This window comes from Balaenoptera musculus, chromosome 2, assembly GCF_009873245.2.
Source record: "Balaenoptera musculus isolate JJ_BM4_2016_0621 chromosome 2, mBalMus1.pri.v3, whole genome shotgun sequence".
Taxonomy (NCBI): domain Eukaryota; kingdom Metazoa; phylum Chordata; class Mammalia; order Artiodactyla; family Balaenopteridae; genus Balaenoptera; species Balaenoptera musculus.
This window is the reverse complement of record NC_045786.1, coordinates 171,564,369-171,587,200: the sequence shown is the minus strand read 5'-3', so window position 1 is coordinate 171,587,200 and position 22,832 is coordinate 171,564,369. Positions and strand designations below refer to the sequence as shown.

Sequence of the window (22,832 nt, the reverse complement as noted above, 5' to 3'; positions counted from 1 at the left end):
CTGGGGATCGGGAGGGGGCCTGGCAGTGGTGACAAGGGTGGCGAGTGAGGGTGACAGGGTTTGGGGATTGAGGGTGAACTGAGGGGAGGAGGGTGGAGAAGGGTGGGGAGCTAAAAAGATAGGGGTTTGGGGTGATGGCGGGAGGGGGTAACCTGGGGGGGGCGACGGGACTGTGGGGTGCAGGGGGGATCAGGGACAAGGTGACGAGGGTGGAGGGGGGCTTGGGGGCTGGGGATGATAAAGGGCCTGGAGTGATGGGGACAATCAATGTCTTCGGTGAGACATCGGGAGCTTGGGGGAGATGAGGGTCGGGCTCTGAATCAGGATGACAAGGGACTTGGGACGGTAAAACCGGTGGCTGAGGGAGATGAGGTCGGTGGTCATGTGATGGCGGTGACGCGTGTGGGTGAGTGTGGGTGATCTGAATGACCGAGATGACGTAGGTGATGATGGCTTAGCAAGGTAACACGGCAGGTAATAATACTCCATAAAGCTAAGAATATAGATTCCTATCCAAATAATTTAAGAAGCAAAATATTCCTGACTGGTACCCAAGGGCTGTTTAGCTGCCCAACTCCAAGAGCTGGAAAGCTAAACAGAGCTCTGTCCCATTTCCTTCTATTTTTTTGCAAAAAAGATAGATGCTCTGTTTTTAAAAAAAAAAGTCAAAATTTATCATTCAGAAGCTGGCTAGATCTTTGGGGATCTGAGGGTTATTAATTCAGCAACACAAATGAAATCCGTGCTGTGTAGGCCAGGTCTGGTACCACTGTGGCCACAGAACTAGAAAATGCCCCACAAGCGACAATTTCCACTAAACCCTGTGAAAACCTTGGTGAGGGTTGTGCTGCTGCTCAGATTCGCCAGGGGCACTTGTGGTTCAAGGTGCATTTAAATCCCCGGGGGACGCCTCTAACCCACAGGGTAGGAGGCAGGTATACAGTTGCTGGGCCTCTGGGGAGGTGGGTAGATAGGCAGGTGGCGGAGGCACTGCCGAAGGGGCAGCCCCTGACCACACGTTGTGACTCAAAGGGGGCGATCATTTCCACATGGGCAGTGGGCCAGGAGGCTCCCCACTTTGAGAAACGCAGTTAAAACCCATTGCAATACGTCAAGTGTACATCCAGGATAGGCCAAAACCTTCGGATCCCAGGATGAGACTTAGTCTTCATCAGATCCTAATTTTTTAGGCTCAGGGACTGTTTTGGTTCATCACCCCCTCGTTCCTAATTCAGAGTTTGAGAGCAAGAGAGGGCCTTGGTGGTCACTGGGTTCAAGCCCCTGCCCGGAAAGGGGCTGAAAGGGCAGCCCGGGGTGAGAAGGGGACTCGCCAAGGATCACACAAGCGAGTTAGCGGCAGGGCTGGGATCAGGTCCCGGCCTCCGCCAGCAGCCAACCCGGGGCTCTCTCTGCCTGACACACGGCCGCTGCACTCTGCCGAATCTCAACTCAATCGGAAAGACTGAAGGGCTTGCGGTGTTGATGTGAGTGCGAGTCGGAAGTGGCGTGTGAGAATTAACGAACGAAAGAGATTTTAGCCCTTTTCACAGTGGCTGGTCGTGCGCAGCACTCGTAACGGTTTCACGAGGACCCTGTGGCCGAGACCCCTCGGAGAGGGACGTCGACACAGAGCCCTGGTTCTGTTGCCATGTTTTTTTTTGGTCTTTTTGATTTTAGGTTTAGAGTTTAGAATAACATACTTATTTCTCTTACTCGTTTAAAGATGAAATTCTTATTATTATTATCATTATTTTTTTTTTTATCATGCATTAAGAATAGAGAGAGAGGATTCTGGCATTGCGTTTGTCACACTGCAACACAAAGGTAATAGAGGGAAGCATAGCGTTCACCAGATTTGACACAAAGGAGAGCAAACTCCACCACAAAGATGAGAACAGACCGCATATAGTGAGCTCTGCGGGACCCCGAGAACAGAGAGGGGCCGGTGGGAACGCTGCTTAGATCTCCTCGTCGCCAGCCTCCTTGCTGAAGGTGGTCATGTCGATCTTCTCGGGGAAGATGATGTTGACGGCCAGGTCCTCCCCGCTGTTGTAGTGAAGCAGCAGGTTCTTCTTCTTGCGCAGCATGTGGTTGTAACGCAGGTTGGACACCCAGGCCTCGCACTTGTTGAGGAAGACGATGCCCATGGTGCCCAGGACCACCAGACTGGTGAGCACGCCCAGGATGGTGAAGCAGATGGCCTGACCCTCGGAGAGGAGCGGGGTGCTCTTGTTGAGCTCCTTCATGGACACCTTCAGGATGCGGTGCTCGGGCTGCGGCACCGGCAGCTCGTGCACCCCGGGGGTCAGGCGGTAGGTCAGCCCGTAACCGCTGGGCAGACGGGTGACCTGCTGGGGGCCCGCCGCGCGCTTCCGGCCGCAGATGGGGCCCGTGAACTCGGGCTTGCACAGACACCCGAACCTCACCTGGGAGTGCTGCAGGCAGGTGCCCCCGTTGAGGCACGGCTCGTTGGCGCAGGTGGACACCGGGCGGCTGCAGGTCTTGTCCATGAAGCCGGCGGGGCAGCGGCAGCGGAAGTCGCCCCCGATGTCGGTGCAGATGCCCTGGTTCTCGCACGGGTTGGGCGTGCAGCTGTTGGTCACGATCTCGCAGAAATTGCCTGAGAAGCCAGGGGGGCACAGGCAGGAGGCATGGGAGGCCCGGCCCTCATCGTCCACGCAGCTGCCTCCGTGCTGGCAGGGTGAACTGCAACACAACAGGGGGACACGGTAAAGGGCCCTCGGGCACTGCGCTAGGACAGTGGCGCCGGGAATGGGGACGGACGCTCCGCTCCCCCTCATGCCACGTGGCAAACCTCCTGGGGCCCAACAAGAGGGCAGGTGCTCAGAACGCACGAGGTGAGGGAGTGAGAGCCAGCCAGGGGGGCCCCGGGGAGCGCCGGGCACCGTGACCCCCGCCTGCAAGGGGCTCCGGGGCCGTCCGAGGTGGGAGGCCCCCCCCGAGTGGGGTGTGCGCCTCACCCCCATCATGCTGCCAGCCTGGAACACGCCTGACCTCCCGAGTCAGGATGCCCATCTCCTCTCCCACCTCTTAGATCATCTCTCCGACCAGAGGCCTGACGGTTAGTCACTGCACAGGTGGGGAAACTGAGGCTGAGAGAGGCAAAGTTAGCGACACCCCAGGGCTGCAGCCAGCCCCTGCCCTCAGCTCCGTCCCCAAGCCACGGAGGCCGAGCAAAGCAGGGCATCCCTCAGTGTCTCCCACCTCCACCATCCCCAACCCCTCATTATTATTTTTATGTTCAGCGGAGTGAGCCTGCGGGCTATTGTACAGGAAACCCTTGGGGACTCTCAGAGTGAAAGAAATACGCGCTCTGTCTGTACCGGCTGGAGCGGTGTCTGTGCCCGCCTGTTTAATAGTGGCCCATTCACCCAAGTGCAGCTTGCAGACCGAAGCTGTTTGCTCAAAGCAGAGCGCACAGAGCATTTAATGTAAGTGCTTTTAAACGAGCAGACCCTTTGTCATCTGATAAATGCCGAAACTCCAGGGAAGAAAGGGGCTCTGAGCACAAGAAATCAGCATTGCTGCTTCAGGGATGAGGGCGGCATAGGAGCCGGGGCTCTGAAGGAATTTCAAGGACCCTGGGCTCTATTTTGACAGACTGGCTCCAGTCTGTTAGAGAGAAAAGCAAAATATTTTAAAGGTCTCGCTCCGTTTTTCCCCTTCCCACCAGGAAGCAGAAACGGAGTTCGGTGGTCACCCCTCTCCTCTGAGCCCGCCCAGGATACTGATCTTGAGATGCGGCAAGAATGCTGGTTCCTGGTCCTTGCGGCCCGGGGCTCTCTGCCCCACCCCTGGAATGCATTTACGCTTTGGTTTCCTCACGGGACGGGGGCGCCCCTACCCGCAGCTACTGGCCCAGGCCTGGAGTCTACTTTGAATTCTCGCCTCTCTCGAGATCTCTCCTGGTCTCCGTTTAAGCCCCCTCGGAGGGTGGGACTAGCTCCGTGCACTGAGCAGATAAGGGCCGGAAATGGCTGAGCTGCTGGGAAGCCCGCTCAGAGGCACCAGAGAGGCCAGGGGCCGTTCCATCTGCTATGCGCACTGCCCAGAGCCCCAGAGCCCCCTCCCGACGAGGGGAGCTGAGGGCCGAACACCCCACCTCCCCCGGCCCCGTGCTGGCTGCAGCCCCCTCTCCTCACCTCCTAAGACATCCCAGAAAACCCAAAAGCAGAGCCCACCAGCTCCCCCAAACCCGCCCCTAAAACACGGTGAGCGGGTTTCACAAACAGCCTCGGGCGCTGCCGAACTCTGATCTCTTGTTATGTTGCCTTTAGAAAATTATGCAGCTCGAGCTCTGGTTCACAGTCCCAATCTACTCTCATTCACACACATCAGGACTTGGGAACGTCAGGGGAATATGAAATCGCCTTCAGGATTGTTTGAAAAAATTACGGAAATGACACAGTCCCCCATAAATACCCTGATCCAGGGCGGCCCCCCATGGGGTGCAGGATGAGCACTTACTTGGTCTTTTGTCAGGCGACAGGTCCGACTGGGTTAGGCTGAAAGGGTCTTTAGGGGGTGTGAAACAGGAATCTAAAGCGGCATTTATCAGAGCACACATAGCCCGGAGAGAATACTTACCCATTCATCACGCAGGGCCCGTCCTTTTTCTGACAGTCCTTTCCTGAGAATCCAGGGGCGCAGGAGCACTCGTACTGGCCGTTATCGAGGTTCACACAGGTTCCGTTGTTGGCACAGGGGGTCGAGGTGCAAGCCCGAACGTCTGTGGGGAGAGACAACCAGGGAGATGAGGGGGACACAGACGCTGGAAGGAGAGCATCCTGGGTGGGGGGCAGGAAGAGACCCCTCCGTCTGGTCGAGGGGGACCCCGTGTGAGCTGCCGTAATGTCTCTGCTTGTGTCCACTGCCAAGGGTCACCCAGCGGGGTCCTGAGGAAGAGGGTGTAGCGACCCCCAGAACCCTGATATAAGTAAACAGCTCAGGGAGCTCAAGGGTCACAGAGACAGAAAGTCACGGCCACTCACTAATAGTCAACAGGCCAGCTGTGCCCTTTTGCTGGCACCAGGTCACCTCTTCGGTCCAGCCACATTGACCTTCACCGCAGACCCCTTCCCTCCCCCAAAAACCACGCCGAGCTGAGCTTCCCTAACGGCTGCCTCCCAGACCAGTTCCTTGTGATTGAAGGGGGTCCTTGCCGCTCGGGGGGCCAGTGCGGCCCGACCGCTAGCAGCGTCAGCTGCCCTTCACCCTCTTCCATCAGAGAGGAGCAGGGGGGAAATGAGATGGTAAAGCCCCCTGTCGGGAATCAAGAGACCTGATTTAGCCCCAGCACCGCCTCCACCTCTCGGTGGTCTCTCTGAACTAAGGGGGTCCACGATAAAAAGGCTGCATCTTCTGAAGGCAACGAAATGAGAACTATTGCGTGCTCGCCTGTCAGCACGGGTTTCCATGAACACTGGTGCATTTCCACCACCGTTTTACACCTCCCGTCACGCACACTTCATTATTCTATTCGGAGCTCAGCAAGGCAGGGATGGGCTGAACAAAGGGGCCTGGGTCAGGGGCTCTCTGACAGTGGAGACCCCAGCCCCCAGGCCTGGCCAGGGAGAGACCCTTTCTGTGCCCATCTCCAGCCGGCTGCCGAGTTCAGCTCCCTCCACCCCCCACCGCCCCGACTCTGTGCCTCACTTTCGCCACTTAGAAAAGGGGGGGGGCTCTCCCTGGCCCATCTCTGAGAGCCCCTTCAGCTTTGGTTTTCTACCACCCGAGCTGCCGCATCGGCCAAACAGAAAGCCAGGGCCAACCAGAGACGCAGCGAGTGAAGGCAGCCTCGGGTGCGGGTCCCCGGGGCTGAGGCCACACACGTGCAGATTTATTCCCTCTTTTCAAGAACCTCGCACCCTCATGGAGTAGAGATGGCAATCAATCAGTAAGGAAAAGCCTGCACGCCAAGCTGATGGCTTATCCGGAGCACACGAGGCGTTCCTTGGGAGCCCGGCTTGGTGCGAGGGAACATAAAGAGGATTTATCATTACGGGAAGGCGCCAGGCGTTAGCACGCAGCGCCTCCGTGGCAAGCTCCTAATTCCCTGCTCCGGGCTCTCCTGTCAACGGGAATCTTAAGTTTAAGCTGAAGAGGTGGCGACCACCCTACTCCTCTCCCACGGTGTCAAGCCTCGTGGGCCGGGGATCAGCCCACCTTCTCCTCTCCTGGGCCTCCGACCCCAAAGTCGGGTGGATTAAGCCGCCAGCAGGAGAAAGCTGCCGGGGGTCTCTGCCTGCCGGGGCAGCAGCTGTGGCGAGGACAGCCTCAGAGACGGGTGAAAAGGGAGAGGGCCGGCGACTATCCCGAGGGCCGTCTCCTCTGGACCCAGCCGTCCCAAGCTTTTGTCGACCCAGTGGGGAAGGGACCTTTTGTCTGGAGAACTCCATGGGGGGCGTCCTGGATGAGATATCAGAAAGGGTGGGCTCCAGGCTAAAAGCCCTGATCCCAAATGGTGGCTTTTCTGGGACCCCTTGGGTCCCCAAAACAGCTCAGCGGTACTTCAAGGGTGCAGAGCCCAAGCTCTGTGGGCCAGAGCGTGAGTCAGCTGTGGGGAAAAGCCTGCATCATATTGGCGGGGGAGACTTTAAAGACCCGAGACAACGTGATGGGGGATTTTGAAAGCCCACTGCCTTGGCTACGCAGGGCAGGGGTGGTAACAACATGCTCTTAGGTTTTTCTTAAGGGAAGGGTGTTAGAAACAGCCTCAGGTGAGAATGAACCCATTTCTGGGGCCGAGGGAGGGGTTTTGTAGCTGGCTGTTCTCCCAACATCTTAGGTGTCCTGAGCAGACCCCTTTGCTTCCCGAAGCCTCAGTTTCCCTACTGGTACCACTCGTCTTTACTGACGTTGCTGTCGGGACCAAGGGACAGAGACCCCGCGGCAGCTGCCTACACTGCTGGGAGTTTTCTCGAGGACCTTAGCTTGCCTGGGCTTCAGGGCAGGTTTTGCCAAATGAGAGTGGGCTCAGATGAACATTCTGCAGCCTGAAGATGCAGCGACAGCCAACTCTCAATTGCTCAGGGTAATGGAGGGCAAAGATTGCATAAATTAATAAAATCAACAGATTAACACCAATCTGCACTTTAGCTACTTCTCATCCTTTCCCGACCCCCCAGCTCCCCCTACACTTGACCTCTTCCAGCACAGCCCACGGCCCTGTCCCAGTGGCCCTGACTCAGCTCCCGCTGCCCCCAGCACTCAGCACCCAGCACCCCTCCCCACGTCTGTCTGCTTGCTTGTTGCAGCATCCTGAACAGCCTGGCGGGTGAATTTCATGGAGTCTTGGCTCTGCGACCCCCTGAGTCCTTTCCCTTCTCAGAGCTTCAGTGCCCCGAACAGATTTCTCGAGTGTGTGGTCCCCACCCTCTCAGCTTCGTGTGGTGTGTTTGTGACTCTTTATTCAACTGGCAGCCCCCCTGCCCCAGTGCCTTCCCTGGCGCTGGGTGCTGGCAACGCAAAGGGGAGCAAAATTAAGTCCCTACCTGTGAGGAGGCTCCCAGCACCAGCAGGAAGTGTATAAACAGATCATTACCATACAGAGCGCTGGGTGTGTTGGGCTAAGGCAAGAGGGGGAGGGGCGACAGCCACGGGGCTGGGAGGAGGTGGCAGGGGGCAGGGGGCAGGGGGCCGGGGTGGGCGGGGCAGGTGCCAACCTAGGTCGCAGAGGTGTCCATCCCAGCCGTCCTTGCAAATGCACTGCCAGGGCTCCACACAGAGTCCATTAACACAGCCGGGAAAGGTCACGCATTGGTCACACAGGGGACCCTGCCAGCCAGGCTGGCACCTGCGGGGGTTGGGGGAGAAAGGTGGGGACGTATGAGGGGGGGCAGGGATGGAGAAGGGGCTCCGGTTGCTTTCTGTGGAACCAAGAGCCCTTGCGGGTCTCTGCCCAGTGCCAGGCCAGTGGGTCCCAGGAAACCAATACCAGTCACCTGAACGGAAAAGCTTAAACAGGAGATCAGCTGGGGAGCAGGCAGAGGGGTCCCTGAGAGCCAGAGGAAGAGCTGCGTTTTGCCGCAGTGGCCTGCAGTGGTCTCACCTGCAAGAGGCTCTCCCGCCACCCACCCCTCTGAGAAAGCCGTCCTGTCCCCGCCACCGCCCCCAGCATCCCCCGCCTCCCGGTCCTCTTCTCTCCCTCACCCCCCGTCACTGGTTTCCTGCGGGGGCGAGGAAGCTGTTTGCCGCAGTCCAGGGGCCGAGCCCTCCCCATTTTTTCTGCCTGACGCCATGACTCCCCAGAATTCTGCCCTGGCCCTCCAACACGCTGCCTCTGGGGAACCGCTCCATTACCTGCAGACATTGTCGTCCTCGCAGAATCCATTTTGGGGGTGGCAGGCCGGGAAGCATTCAGCTCCTGGGGCACAAGAAAGGTTACACCATTCACCCCACGAGGCCCTACAGGCTGTGGCAGAGGCCACGACGGCCTCCCAGGAGGCAGCCTCCGACCCTCTGTGGCCCTACCCACTGGGCACACAGTAGGCACTTCATCCCAACCCACTTAGGAGAAAAATCTCTGCATGTCCCTGGCTATGGAGTGACCACAGCCCACTGCCTAGCTCCTAGGACCAGGTCAGACACCCAGTGTCCCTCAAAGAAATGACAGACGCCAAATCCTAAAGGCAGGAATGGGGAGACAGTGAACAGAAAGATTTTGACCCCTGGGCACTCGGCCAAACCCTCACTTTTGCAAAGTGAGCTAAAGGCGAGGGGGGGGCGGGGCCAGATTTTGAGGTATTCCGCTCTGGGGAAGCCCAGACAGGTTCACCTGGAGGGCTCACAGGTAAGGAGTCTGGAGTTTTTAAAGGTTAATCCCAGTTAAGCCAGGCACCCAGCTCAAACTCCCAATTTTCCCCACACCAGACTCTTCAAATTACAAAGACGAACAAGGGTTTTGCGGAAAAGATCGTAATTCTGACACTATTTAGAGATTCTGACACTTTAATAGGCACATACTGTGTGCAGTGATTGTAACTCTCGCCAGCTTTTCAGACAGCCACCCCCCGTCACCACTGGTACAGTGGGCTGGGGGACCCTGCGGGAAGGGGGCAACTCTCTCGCTGTCAGAGACATATGGCCGCCACAGACAAGAGTGTCGCAGCCCCTCACCTAGACAAACGCCACGCAGGAGGGGCTCGGGCTGGGCTTCCAGCTGGGAATTTGAGGCGACGACGGCAAAGTTACCCCCCCCACAGGCCTGTTCCCAAACGCACACGCAGGGACCCCCCAAAGTTGAACCCCAGAGCATTTTCACAGAGCGCTCTCCAGCATCACCTCGTTTCTCCATACCTCCTCTCTGCACACCGACACCCTGCGAGCGCCACTTCTGCGGGGCGGGAAGGGGCCAGGGTCCCACAGTTCCTCCGCCCCCGGGGACCCCAGGGCCGGGCTTGGCATGCGAGGGTGGCGGGGAGGACCAGGCAGGCGCGGCGCGGGGCTTAGGGTTAGGCGGGACGGGCGGGAGTCGGGGCGCATGGGACGGGGCGCGCGGGGCACGGGCGGCCGGGGGGGCGTCGCAGGCTTCCCCAGAGGGGGCGCGAGCCGGGCCGCCGGGGGGCTCACCATGGGCACTGCGGCCGAAGGCCAGCAGGAGCAAGAGGACGGGCAGGAGGGCTGCGGTCGCGGTCATCGCGGGGCGGCCGGGGTCGCGGTCCCGGGAGCGGCGCGGGCGCGGGTCCGGCTCCGGGCGCCGCGCTGGGCTTCTGGTTGCGGACGCGGAAGGGGGCGCGGGCGCGCGGCGAGGGGAAAGCCAGGGCTGCACCGGGCTGCGCGCTGCGCTCTCCGCTGCCGCCGCCGAGCTGCCGCCGCCGCCGCGCGCGCCGCCCTTTTCGTACCGCCGCCCCCCCGCGGCCCCCGCCCCCCGCCCCCGCCTTCGCGCGCACGGGGCCGGCGCCGGCCAGTCCCGGTGACCCCCGCCCCTCGCGGGGCCGCCCCCCACCACTGCGGCGTCCCGGAAACCGGCTCGCGCACGCGGGGCACTCTTGGCTAGACGGGCACAGGTACCCCGCGCGCCTTTGGCACACGTTCCCCCCACAGGACGGCACACGGGCGCGCACACACGGGCCCGCTTAGAACAAGTCGCATGAGCCAAACACGGGCTGGGCCGCAGACCCCAGGAAGACGCGAGGATACGCTCGGAATACAGAAACACGCACAGAAACACCAAAACACTTATCGCCAAGGTCCCCAGCACGCATGCCATGGCTCACGCACCCAGAAAAACCCAAACGCACACTCTAGAGACGGGGAAAACGCACACTATCGCACACGCACCGGGAAAAACACTTATGAGAAGCCTTAGGCACCCACACTCTTAGCCATAAAGACGCAGGGAAATGCAGACACACTCGTAGCAGCACACAAGGCAACCCCGACACACCCTACGGCACAAACACACACTGCAACACACGCGCACGTCCTAGAAATAGTCGGGAGCGCCACAGGCTCAGTCGTAGGCACGCCGAGAGGCTGAGGACATACAGTTATGAAACCCTGGGCATCCGTCAACATGTGCCCCGCCGTCCACACAGAGGCACGTGCACAGCCACGTGCACACCTGAACATGCGAATACCCTTGTAAACATACAGACACCCGGGCACATGTTCAATCACATACACCCACACACACGCAGTCAGGCCCTAGGCCTGCGGGAAGGCTCTCACACATCTGATATTCACACACACACATACCCAGTCCCCGAAACTCACAGATCTCGGGCTCTTGGTTACACGCTTATCCAAACACGCATATACGGTCACCCAGCGCACACGGGCGCGCACACACACACACACAGGCCCCAACACATCCATCTTTGCCCGCAGTGACACGTGGGCAAGCTCACAAGTGTGCTCACACTGACGAGCACAGTTGCACACCCGGCACTCAGCACATATTCCAGAACCACGGGGAGGCTTCTGGCCCCGGGTCTCAGGAAAGTGCGGCTGGCGGATGGTGACCCTGCCAGAGACCCTCCCCCTCCAAAAAACTCCTGGTAGAAGCCCCCAGCCTGAACTTAGAGCCCCACAGTCTGCTGGGCTGTCTCCCCTCACCCCTGTCCCTATCAGGGAGGTTCAGGGAAATGGGGAAGGACCTGGTAGGCGGTGGCAGGTGGCAGAAAGGGATCAAAGGTGCTTAACCTCTGGGGAGGGTACCAGGACGTCCTGATGGCAGAAGGATCTTTTGTGTATGCTTCATTTGCATTGATTAGTTTGCATACAGATGCCACGGCGTGGGAGTGGGCCCCCACCCATTTCTTGGCCTACCCGTCCCACAGTGCTGGGGTGGGGGGTGATCTCTGCCACTATGAACCTGGGCTGGGAGGCCTTGGCCTTTGGGCCATCTCGCAGGGCCCTGGCAGGTTTGAGGACAGACTTGCTGTCCTTGGGATGGGTTTGGGAAGTCAGGCTGGGGGGAGCCCGCACTTCCCACCCTGCTGGCCCTGAGGCCCTAAGTCTGCAACCCAGAAGCAGGACCTGCTCTGGGTGGACTCTTGGAGGCTGGAGGGAAGCCCCCCGACCCCCTTGTGGACAGCGCCTCTTCCCTGTCCTTATCTGACGAAGACCCAGAAGGGGGGTCTGGGTGCATTGGGAACGGCTTTGGTGACAGGCTGGAGGGCAGTGGTCACGCAGTAGCCGCCCCCGACCAGCTCCCCACCCCACGCGCCTGCCTTTCCGTTACCCCATTCTCTTCCACAAACTCTTTCCTCAAGTGGAGAAACTGAGTCCAGAGATGGAAGGCCTTTTGCCCAAGTCCTCTGGGCTACGGTGGGAGTGGCTGGAGGTCCAACTGTCCACTGCACGGAGATCGCACGGCTTCTCTGACCCCCCTCCCTCCGAGGACCCTGACCTCAGCCTCCAAAATTATCCTAGGCAGCGGGCAGATAGGGAGGGCTGCGTTCCCAGCCAGGCGCTAAGGAGGAGTGGGGGATATCAGGACCGAGCGGCCTGAGGTGAGGGCCCACCCCCGTCCTCCAGACCAAGTCACGAGGTGCCCCGTGGGGACTGCACGGAGCACCAAGGACCCCCCCCTCCCCCTGCAGCCACGGAGTGTGCCCCATCTAGACCCCTCCCTTCCCTACCTGGGTCCCTTCCCACCGCTGCCCTCCCCAGTTTTGGAAAGGGAGGGAGGCCTCGGGAGGGCAGTCTCCCTCAAGGGCTTCCAAGCCTAAATGTCACGAGCTTAGGCTGAAAGGGCACTCCCTTGGCCAGTTGGTACCTTCTCGTTAATCCCAGCTCCATCCCCTGCCTGCTGAGCACCGGTCACTTCCACTCAGAGCCCAGTTTCCTTGTCTATAAACAGGGATGCCACACCTGTCCCCAAAAGGAACTCGGGTTTTCCTAAGTAGAAAACCACAGTACTTACAAGGCCTGGCCCCTTCCTGGCCTTCCTCCAAGAGCTGCCAGCGGGCCTCCGCCCCAGGTGGCCAGAGAGAGCTGGCGGCGAGAGGCAGGGTCCTAAGGATGGAGCCCTCTACCAGAGCCCCCTGCAGGGCCGCTGCAGGGAGAGGGGTTCCTGCCTGCCGGTGTCTATAAGCCTAGAGCTTTCTGTTGGTTTGCTCTAGTCTCAATAAAGCGTTCGTAAATTCAGGAGACCTGAGATTTCTTTTCAGCAAGCAGACACTGAGAAAGGGTAGCTGAGAAGCCATGGGGAGGGAGGTTGGTGACTATCACAGGCTTCAAGGCTGCACAAAAAGAACGAAAATGCCAGTCGGGTCCCTTGGGGAGAAGTCGACTCCGTCTGCTGTTTGCAAGCAGGCCCTGGGGGCTGAGGAGCACAGGGTGGCCCCTCTGCTATCTGTGCATCCCTCCCCTCCCCCTCCCCTCCCCCACTCCCTCCCCTCCCCCTCCCCCCCCCCCACACCCTCCCCTCCCCCCTCCCCTCCCCTCACTCCCCTCCCCTCCCCTCACTCCCCTCCCCTCCCCTCACTCCCCTCCTCTCTGAAGTACAGGCCTCTGAGATCACAGAAGAGGCAAATAGCCCCCTCCCTCGGGAAATGCTTGACCCACCGGTCATCACAGCCTGGCATGGCAGGCGGTCTACACAGGTAGCAGGGATTAGACCTGCCAACCGAGCTGAACTCTATCCTTCTGCTAAGCCGAGTTGGCTCTGCCTGCTACTCCCCCCCTCCCCAGAAAGCCAGTGGTCCTCTGGTAAGCAGGAACAGAGGCTGGGCTTCAGTCTCCCAGGGGCAGCAAGGAAGCTGGTGATGGGTGAAAGTTTTCTAAGCGAAGCAAAGAGATGTTATCTCCAGCCCTTTTCCACGCCCCCTCCTCCTCTCCCCCTCCCCCCTCTCCAAACACTAACATGGCCCCCAGACTGCACCAGACCACTTTGCCCTTGATTAAAGACAGAATCACTGATCGGGGAAGCCCAGCAGGGTCCAGCTGGAGGGGCCTCAGAGACCAGCTAATCCTGGGCGTGCACAGCAGGGGCAAGGCAGCCGGGGCATCTAGCTCTGCACCCCGACTGGCCCAGTCCTAGTGGGGCATTGTACAGTTGGGGAAACTGAGGCCCGATGAAGACTCACAGGAGCCTTTGTTCCCTCTTCCCCTCTGCCCCCCCCAAATGCTGTGCATTCTCCATCCTCCCTCCAGGAAAGGACACAGCTGCCTGGCCCTGCCTGAGATGAAGCTCTTCCCAAAGGGACGGCTCCTGTAACTAGGCAAGCCCAGTGCCCAAAATTCAGGGCACCTGGTTAGAGCCCTAGAGCTGCAATATCCTAGAGACAGTGGGGCAGTGGTCTCTCCGCCACCAGGCCACAGGCTAGGGGTTTACAGGCAAACCGGGGCTGCCTTCCTGCCTCCCCCTGACGCCCCCGCACCCCCCACCCCACGTCAGGGACTTAAATTCGGTTTTAGCCAAATCTCATCGGGGCCTCCTCACAGCTGGGCTGGGTCAGGATTGCAAGGCCCACTTCACAGATGAGCACATTGAGGCTTGAAGACCCCGAGACAGGTGTGCAGCTAATGAGGAGCGGGGCTGGGATTCCCATCCGAGTCTACGGGGATTCCAAGCTCTGGGCTCTCTGCTCAGCCAGCCGCGGGGTGAGAGAGCGCAGGGCAGGGAGGACAAGCGGGAAGACCCCGAGCGCAGCCCCAGGACCCTGCTCTCCCCTCCTTGGGTGAGGGCGCAGCCCAGCCGCCTTGGAGGCTTTGAGGGCTTCTCGCAGACACCAAAGAGCCACACAGCTGCCGCGATTCCGATTCTTTTCCAAAGCAAAAGGTCATCTTTGGAGAGAGAAATTATCTTTTCTTTTCTGCCAAGGGGAGGGGGCTTGGGGGCGGAGGATGGAGAGAAATGAGAGACACACCCGGGTACATTTGGGCCCGAGAACACGATGGTTTGGTTTCAAGTTCAATCAGAGAGAAGCCTCTTCAGGCTGAAGTGGCACTGCGTTCAGCCGAGGAGAGGCGCACGCTCAGCTCCCGGCCTCGTGCGCGGGGCCTGGAGAGGCGCGTGACAGCGCCAGGCCCACTGCGGGGCTCTCCGTGGGGCTGCGGGGGAGCACAGAGCCAGCCCGTTTCCCCGAGCCCTCCTGCGCAGGCCTGCACGTGACACAGGGGAGGGAGCACGGCTCCCCCAGGCCCCGCCAGAAGCTCCAGGGAGGGAAGAATACAAGCGGCGCCTTGGTCTGGGTCCATATTTAGTGTTGACCTATGCCGGGTCGCACCTCTCCCCTGAGCAGAGCCAATTTCTCATCATGGATGGTAGGATTCAAAAATAGATTTTTCTCGCTTCCTTTCTCGCCGTTGGAATCGACATGGATGTCAAGTTCACAAGTCTAATTGTCTACGTCATCAATCAAATTATCCTCTTAAAGGGCGCCACTGAGTCACGCTGTGCGCGTGGGGGGTTCTTGGGGTCCCCAGAAGGGTTAATGACAGCTCCCCACCCCACCCCCATACTCTATAGGTAAGCTCACCCCCGCCCAGGAGGGAAGAAATCAAGACCAGAGGAAAAAGGAGTCTTTTCATCACTTAGCCTGTTGATGCAGGCTTTGGCAAAAAGTACAGTAATTCTTCATTCATCAGAAATTCCCAGAAGTTAATTTTGCGTAAAACAGAGGCGTACCTCTTTAAATGTAGTCATTTATCCATTCAGCATTGGCTGAGCTCCTACTGTGTACCTGGGGCTCTGCCGGGGGTGGAGTGTATACAATGATAGACCCCAAGGTGGTCTCTCACCGCCAAGAGTTGAAGGGGCAGGGGAGACCGAGGGTTTAGAGGCCTCTGACCTGCAAGGGTGTGCGTCCTGGGAGAGCCACGCACACGCGGGGAAGGGGGTTGAGCTCTTCTCTCGTAGGGGGGGAGGAGGGTGAGAGGAGGCACAGTTCTGCGGGGTGTGCCATTATGGGAGGACCTCTGGGTGTGCACGCGCGTGCTGGCTAAGAGTGTGGGTTGTTCATTGTGACTGGGGCAGGGTTAGGCTGGAGAGAGACCACTACAGAACTTTCAGCATTTTGGATATAAATCCTTCTGACCTATTCTTGAATGTTCTTCAGCCTCCCCTACCCTGGCAAACAGTCCAGGGAACACAAACCCCCCTTTTCTCATACCAGGGTCGACCCAAGAACAAGAAACAAGAAACCCAGGAACAAGAAAAGGACTCCCGCCTTTTCTTGCCCAGACTTGTGCCAAGTCTTGGGAACTGGGCTGAGCCGCCCCCAGTGGTCCCTGCTGTGCCCGCCCACACACCTTCCCAGGAGGGTCCAGCCTGGAGCGCCCTTCACAGGCACTGACAAAGTGCCTGGTGATCAACTGAGTGTAAACAGGGGACCTCCTTTAGCCACAGAAGAAAACGTCTTCTCAAGCTCTGAGCCTCTAGAAGGAGGACCCCAATCCTGGCCCCAGTTTAGGAGTTTGGGGGGTGATAATGGCAGAATCACAGCCTTTTTCCATCTCCAAGAGTCCGGGCGTAGGAAAAAGAGGCTGTGCGTCGTGGCTCGGCCTGCCACACCTGTCAAGTTTAAGGATGTGAACACACCCAGCTCTCGAGGAATTTAAGATGGTCCTGTACTATATTTATTCTCTTATTTGTAAGAAAGCATTAGCATTTGCATTCAATTATATTCAAAGAATGTTTTTGGTGTCCTTCTGCATCCCAGGCGTTAGGGATCTCTGGCAAAAGAAAGACACTGCCCTGTGCCCAAGCAGGGCCCTGAGACAGCCAGGCGGGAGGTCAGGGCATCACCTATTTGTCCTCTCTCCCATCCTCCTCCGAGGCCTTCCCCACCACCTGCCAGGTCCTCCCAGCTCTTGCCCCCTCCCCACCTCCAACCCACCCAGGACGGGAAACCAGTGAGCCTGTGGCCTCCCCTCAGCCGCCCCCCCCCAGCAGCACCATTCACCCCGAGCACATCTCCCCGCCTGGTGTTAATGGATTTTGCACGTGTGCCTGACCTCAGCAGGACCAGAAGCGCCTTGCTCAGCCTTGCGCCCCACAGCCGGCGGCCTGCAGGGCTACCCACGGGGTGTTTGTGGATTAAGTGAGTTAATGAATAAATGAATGAGGCACCAAGTGTTCTCAGGGGTAACCGTAGGCCCCTCGCAAAGATCCTGCGTCCTAGCAACTGGCCTGGGCCATGGCCCTGTCCAGCCAGCACCTTCTGGCCACCCCTGATCGCTGCGTTCTAGGGGGTGCTGACCCCCTCAAACTGGGCTTCCTGAAGGGCGGCCCCCAAGGTTGCAGTGATAACCTCACCTTGTTCCCTCCCCACCAGGACCCCCCAGTTCTTTTACTAAGAATGTAGAATGTGGGGAGCAGCTGCAGTGAAACCTCAGCCGGGGCTCCCACTGTCACCTGCCCCCCTGCCCACTTCCCCCAGCGCCTGGCTCCTGTGTGCCACTCTCCACAAGCCTGTTCCTATGGTGACGCTCCGCGCCTCACAGGCCTTACCTAGCTGCCTGCAGCCAAGCTCCAGCTAGGGATGGGGGACAGGGGACACCCAGCCTGAGCTGACCCAGCTCGCCCCCCCCAACACACATGGGGTTTCTTGCTATCCCCAAACTGAAGGATGGTCTTCTAAGATGAGCCTTAATTTGATACCTGCACAGAAATGTCTGTTCCTCCTCCCTCTCCACCTGTAGGGGCTCCCCTATTAGCCATAGAGCTTGAGGCTGGGGCCCAGAGAGGCTGAGCCATTCTCCCAAGGTCACACAGCCAGGTATTGACTGAACAGGACCAGAATGTTGGTGCCTGGTGCCCCGCCAGGATGACTCTAAAAGTTGATTGTAAAAAGTGTTTTGAGGAACCTCCAGCTTCCCTTGTGTAAAGGGGTGCATCTGAAATCTGACCAGAAAGCCCACAGACTCAAAACAGAGAAGAAATCATGTCATGAGAATAGGATTCTAGCTGGGACGAATTTAGGGAAACAAGACTGGTTCCAGGGACGGCCGCACTCTCTCCCCACCATCATTCTCTTTCCTTCCTTCTCCCTGACCTGCCTCTGGCCTGCCCAGCCATCTGCATGATGGGGTCCAGCTCTCTCTGGCTTTTTTACTCCAAAGCTGGTGCCCGGGTGGGAGACCCACTGCCTTGGAGCATCTGCCCTCAAGGACTCTCTGAAATGCTCATCTCCATTTGTCTTCCCCAGGCCTCCTTGAAGGCCACTCCATCCTGCAGTTACCATCTCCCTCGGCCTTACCCGTCCAGGAGCACACAGACCCCAAGTCCTGGGGGCTGTACCTCCCCAAAGGCTCTCCCATCCACTCCCATACCCCCATCCTAGCCGCCACCACCCTGGTCCAAGCTCCCAGCCTCTCTTACCAAGGCTTGCATCAGTCACCAGTCTTCCAAACTCCAACTCCCCAGGGTTTGTAGGGAGGGAGGGAGGGAGGGAGGGAAGGAGGGAGAGAGGGAGGACTCCCGCCTTTTAGAAACCCATTTTAGCTCCTCCAGGGCTGCGCACTCAGAATTAGGCGCACAGTAGGTTCTCATTAAGAGTTTGTGGAATTGAATTGCACCATCTTATCAAGGCATAGATGAGGATGCATTTGGCAGGGATGGTGGACACCTTGGGGATCGGAAATGGTCTTTTAAAACCATTTTAAAAGAGAGCCCCTCTTCCCTGCAAAGATTTGCCTCCATCCCGTAGACGAGTTTCTTTTCAGCACCTTTTTCCTGCCTCTCTCCAATGAGCCAATTATTTCTGATTGTATTTTACTTAATTCTGCCTTCCCTCCACGAGCGGAGGGCAACAGCCTTCGCCAGCCACGCCAGCAAAGGGGTCCCGATTGATCCATGCACACCGTGCAGGGGCCCCCGCTGGTTCATTCTCACCCTGGCCGTGTTGGGTTTTTTTTCCCTGCTAACTAGAGAAGATACGAGGAACAGTCCTGCATTTGTTGTTTTCTGAGTATTTTCTCTGCATAAGAGGGGGTGACAGGAGAAGGGAAAGGGCACGGAGGGCGGGTAGTGAGCGTGTGGGTGGTGGGTGAGCTTGGGAAGCTGGTTCGGGCCCCCTGGGACGCTCTTTATTCCCTGTGAGGCTATAACCCCTCCGTGGAAGAGTTGTGCAGGGAAGGGAGGCTCTGGATGGAAACCCCCACTGGGTCCCCAATAGGTGCTCAGGGCCCCATCCTGCCCTGCCTCTGAAATGAGGGTGCTAATGATGGCGGCAAAGGTCAGTTGCCATCCGGGTTCCTTGCACGCTGCCTTCCAGGCCCACGTGCCCTGAGGTCTTGCCGTTTCCTGATCCAGCACCTGGATCCATCCCTGGGGATCTGGGCCCAGCCTCGTCCTTCCCCGCTTGGCAGCTTGAGTTAACAAGGAGATACAAACCGGAGGGCTGGGGAGGGCTGCAGGATTCGGGCAGGGTCCCAGCAGGAAACAGATGGTGCATACAAGATGGTAGATTCAGGGAGAGTTTAATAAAGGGCTATTTACAGAGATGTGGGCAGGGTGAGAGGAAACTGGAGGGGTAACAGCAGGCCCAGTCACCCCGTGGGCCTAGGGGCTTAGGGGGCACACTGTCACCTGAGCTGGAAGCCCAGAGAGCTTGGTGGAGAGGGTGGGGCTTGAGCCGAGTGGTCCAGGATGACCCCTCCCATCCACTGACGTGCTGAGGCCCTGGGGTCTCAGCCAGCTGGGAGCAGAGGCCTGGAGCCACTGACGTAGACGTTCAGGTGGGCCTCCAGGTGCACAGAGCAGGGGCAGAAGGACAAAAGGAAAAGAGCCCTCACAACCGGGGGCATGGCTGAGCCCAACTGCCTCCTTCCCAGTCAGGGAAACTGAGGCTGGAGAAGCCTCTCTGGGGTAGATCTGGGATTTGAACCCAGGTCTCTTGGCTGGAATCCTGGCCCTCGCTGCTCTGGGGTGTGTACCGGCTTGGAGCAGTGCCCAGATCATGGCCTTCTGTGCCGGGAGGATCGCAGTGGGCCATGAATTCGGGAAGCACCCGAAACACCACGTGAGCTGAGCCACACGCTGGGCTGGGGGCAAAGGGGGGCTGAAGTCAGCAAGAGCCCCGCGTTGGCAGAGTCGCGGCTTGGGGCCAGGTGTCAGGATTCGGGTAGGGCCAAGGTGATCTTGGGCAAAGTCGTTCCCCTCTCAGGCCTCAGTCTTCCCACTCGACGTTCCCCAGCTCTGACTTCTCACCTGTGCACATACGCTGCTGCCTGGGTGGATGCAGGAGCCGTGGACCAGGTTGGGGGAGGTGGGAGGGGAAGGGGACAGTCCCTGTGGACTGAGCTGAGCCGTGAGTTTGAGCTGCAAGCACGGCAGCTCCAGGAGGGAGCCTGGGGCTGGGAGCTGCAGACCATGGTGATGGAAAGTGGAGGGGTGACCCATGGAGAAGGGGAGTCAAGAGATTAGGTGGGGAACGGAGCCCCGTGACACAGCAGCCTTTCAGCAACGGGGAAGGAGAGGAGTTCACAAAGGAAACAGAGGAAGCTGCCAAAAGGCAGGCGGGGACCAGAGACAGGCTTCCTCTCATCCAGTTACCCCATTCCCCCTCCTGGCTCCGAATTTCCAGCTCCTTTCACACATTCCCCCCCACCTCCCTCCTTGACACCCATAAACAGTCTCAAATCCCTCATCTTTGTAAATACAGAGGAATCCCCAATGCCAAGAAAGACAAGCAAGTGAGGAAGGGGGTGGCCACTGGTTCCCAATGAGGCAGGGACATCAATTAAGACCAAGGTGGAGAGGTAGCCACTGGGACGGGTTAGGTGGTGCCTCTGGGGCAGGATGGGGCAGGCTGCAGAGGGCGTGAGTAGGAGGTGAGGCATTGGAGGCCATAAACCATAGCTGTGAGCTGGAAGAAAGAGAGGGTGAGATGGGAAAAGGCTTCACTTTGCAAAAGGTTGTGTGTGTGTGTGTGTCTGCATTTGAAGATGGGAGAAACTAGAGGGTGTTTACAGGCAGAGAGGCTGCAGATGTGGAGTGAGGGCGTAATTGATTAATTGAATGAGAACGCGGTCTCTCCCCTCTGCGAGTTCCTGGTCTGGTAGGGAGAGGAGGATTTGAACTGACACCTCCACTAATGGGAGACTCGCCGTAATTAAATTACCGTATCCAGCCGCCGCCGTCTGGGCCATAGTAAGCGCTCCATGATTTCCCTCCCAGCGATACACCATGGGTAAAGAGAAAGCGCTCGACAACTGTCTTTACAGGTGGAGCGCCTGCGTTAATTGTGCTTTTAACTTTCAAAGTGGTTTCACATGGATTTTATTTACTCCCCAGAACCCGGTGTTTGTCACGTTCAGCTTTAGATGCTAGTGAGCCACTTCGTGTAGTGCGAGGTTGGGGGGGACGGCTGATTCTCCTTTGTGCCCCAGCCATGTAGGAAGAGTCCAAGACATGTTTGTTGAGCGAATACATGATGGATGGATGGATGGATGGATGGATGGATGGATGGATGGATGGATGGGTTGGTGGATGGATGGATGAATGACGAATGGATTGATGGATGGTCTGATAGATGTCACTGTGGAGTGTCCAATAGGAAAATTCTCTCTCTTGTCACGTGGGTAAACTGAGGCCTGGTGACCAGGGCATGAGGCAGAGTGCCCATCTTTGGAGGCATTAATGCATGACAATGATGACAATTTAGTTCAGGCCAAGAGTCAGTCATCCGTTGCCCCCAGAGGAGTCCTGGACACCCTCCTCCTCTTCACTCCCTCTGAAAGGTGGTGGTGCTGGTGGCTTTAGGCTCTGAGTCCCCCCATCCATGGACCTGTTGACTCCTCAGGGAGGCCCACGCAAGACAGGGCCTACTCCTGGGGAGGGTACTGAGGGCTTCGCCACAGGGCTTCTTCCCGATACTGTCACTGCCCCTGAGCCTGTGCTGAAGGCCAATGCCTCATCCTGGGCTCCAAGGCCTGTCCGTGAGCAGGACACACCGAGCACCCACCTCTTTGACCCTGAGCCCTGGCTCATGCTGGGCTGTTCCTGAAACGTCCACCCCGTGCCCGCCCCTCGGGGCCACCTCTTCCGGGGGGCTTTCTGTGAACACGCAGCCAGGCTCCTTGCACTCGTGCTGAACTGAGGCTTCTGTGCAGGCTGCAAATGTCCGGGAGCGGAGGGGAGGGGAGGGGTGCAGCAGGGTGGGGGCCGCACGGAGCCCCTGCCCACGCCTCCTCGGCACCCAGGGGCGCAGGGCTGCTCTCCCGCTTGCGCTCGGCACGCACAAGCAGGGCTGGCACAGCTGCAGTGGCCGCCCCGTCTCCCTCCAGCTGGGCGACACGCAGGACGTGGGCAGGGATTCCCCCGGGAGTCGCTGCTCCGGCTTCCTCGCGCTCGGGGCGCCTGTCTCGGCGGCTCCCTCGGCCTGCACAGCCCTGTCACCAGTATTTTTAACTTGGCACGGCTTTTAATAAACCCTCCGTGTGTGGGGAGCGGTAAATGATTTGAGAACTTGACTAATTAAAACACGGCTCTGGGGCTGCCGAGGGAAGCCTCTGTGGTTGGTTCCAGCCCCGGGAGAGCCCTGCCCTCCCGGGGCGGCTCCACTCTGCAAACACAGGGCGCAGTGCACCCAGGCCCCAGAAGCCCGGGGCCAAGGAGCCAACAGGCCCCCCGGGGGTGGGCGCGGTATGTGCTACAGCAGGGGGCCCCCACTGCACACACCTTCCCGCAGCCTGGTTCCATCTCAGACCCCGCCACCTCCTCCAGGCAGCCCCCTCACAGATGCACATCGCTCTCCCAGGGTCAGGCCAGAGGTGGGTCTGTCCCCGTCTGTCCCCCCAGGGGCAGTGGCTCACAGCTCCGTGGCCAGTTGCTCAGCTCCTGACCGCCACACTCCTTTACTCTACCATCGTCGTAGGCCCGGGGGGACTCAGCCGGCCAGCTCGCCACCGGGCAGCCTACCATCTTTCCTCTGAGCTCGGCCGCCTTGGCGGCCCCGTGCAGATCCTGCTGGACCTGTCCGTGCTCTGCTCCCCACGGGATGTGGGGAGGCATCCCTCCTTCTCCTGCTTTCCCGCCACCTCCCAACCTCCTGGGCCTCCAGGTCACAGCACCTGGCCCTTTCCTGCTCCTAGTCCTGCCAGGGAGATGGACGCTCGGGGACAGGAGGTTCCCTGGCTGCTGGGGGTGCCCCCGAAGGACAAGAGTGCCCCTCCCCGCTGTGGGAGTCTGTGGGGGAGGAGTGTCCCACAGAGGCAAACAGTAGGCGCTCAATAAATGTCAGAGAGACCCGGGCTGGTTTTGCAGAAAACCAGAGCAGGCGATCACCCTCTATATGTGACCTCAGGGATCACCCCGCCAACCCAGAAAGTATCTACCTGCCCCCCGGACTGATGACCACCCCACCCTGCACTTCCCAAGTTGGCAGGTGGAATGCCAGCACCCAGTCCCACCCACC

General features: G+C 58.9%; 1 protein-coding gene across 2 annotated transcripts; it reads right to left on the bottom strand.

Moving 5' to 3' along the window:
• Positions 1-1,735: 1,735 nt before the first annotated feature.
• On the bottom strand, positions 1,736-9,817 carry DLK1 (delta like non-canonical Notch ligand 1). 2 transcript variants are annotated; one of them, XM_036843057.1, is made up of 6 exons: positions 9,592-9,817; positions 8,323-8,386; positions 7,686-7,816; positions 4,609-4,750; positions 2,427-2,706; positions 1,736-2,201 (listed from the first exon to the last, which is right to left on the bottom strand). In XM_036843057.1, exons 1-6 carry the CDS (start codon positions 9,656-9,658, stop codon positions 1,959-1,961), a joined length of 927 nt encoding a protein of 308 aa, XP_036698952.1. In that variant the 5' UTR covers positions 9,659-9,817; the 3' UTR covers positions 1,736-1,958. The 2 variants fall into 2 exon arrangements, with proteins under 2 accessions (XP_036698952.1, XP_036698953.1); XM_036843058.1 differs by having other exon boundaries at positions 1,872-2,706.
• Positions 9,818-22,832: the final 13,015 nt, after the last annotated feature.

What these genes read in the sequence shown, in the direction of transcription:
- DLK1 (XM_036843058.1), bottom strand. Translation starts at nt 9,658, where the DNA reads ATGACCGCGACCGCAGCCCTCCTGCCCGTCCTCTTGCTCCTGCTGGCC. An exon ending in CTTCGGCCGCAGTGCCCATG is followed by an intron (nt 8,387 to 9,591) that starts GTGAGCCCCCCG and finishes CTTGTGCCCCAG; the next exon opens with GAGCTGAATGCTTCCCGGCC. An exon ending in GGGCCCTGCGTGATGAATGG is followed by an intron (nt 2,707 to 4,608) that starts GTAAGTATTCTC and finishes GTTGTGTTGCAG; the next exon opens with TTCACCCTGCCAGCACGGAG.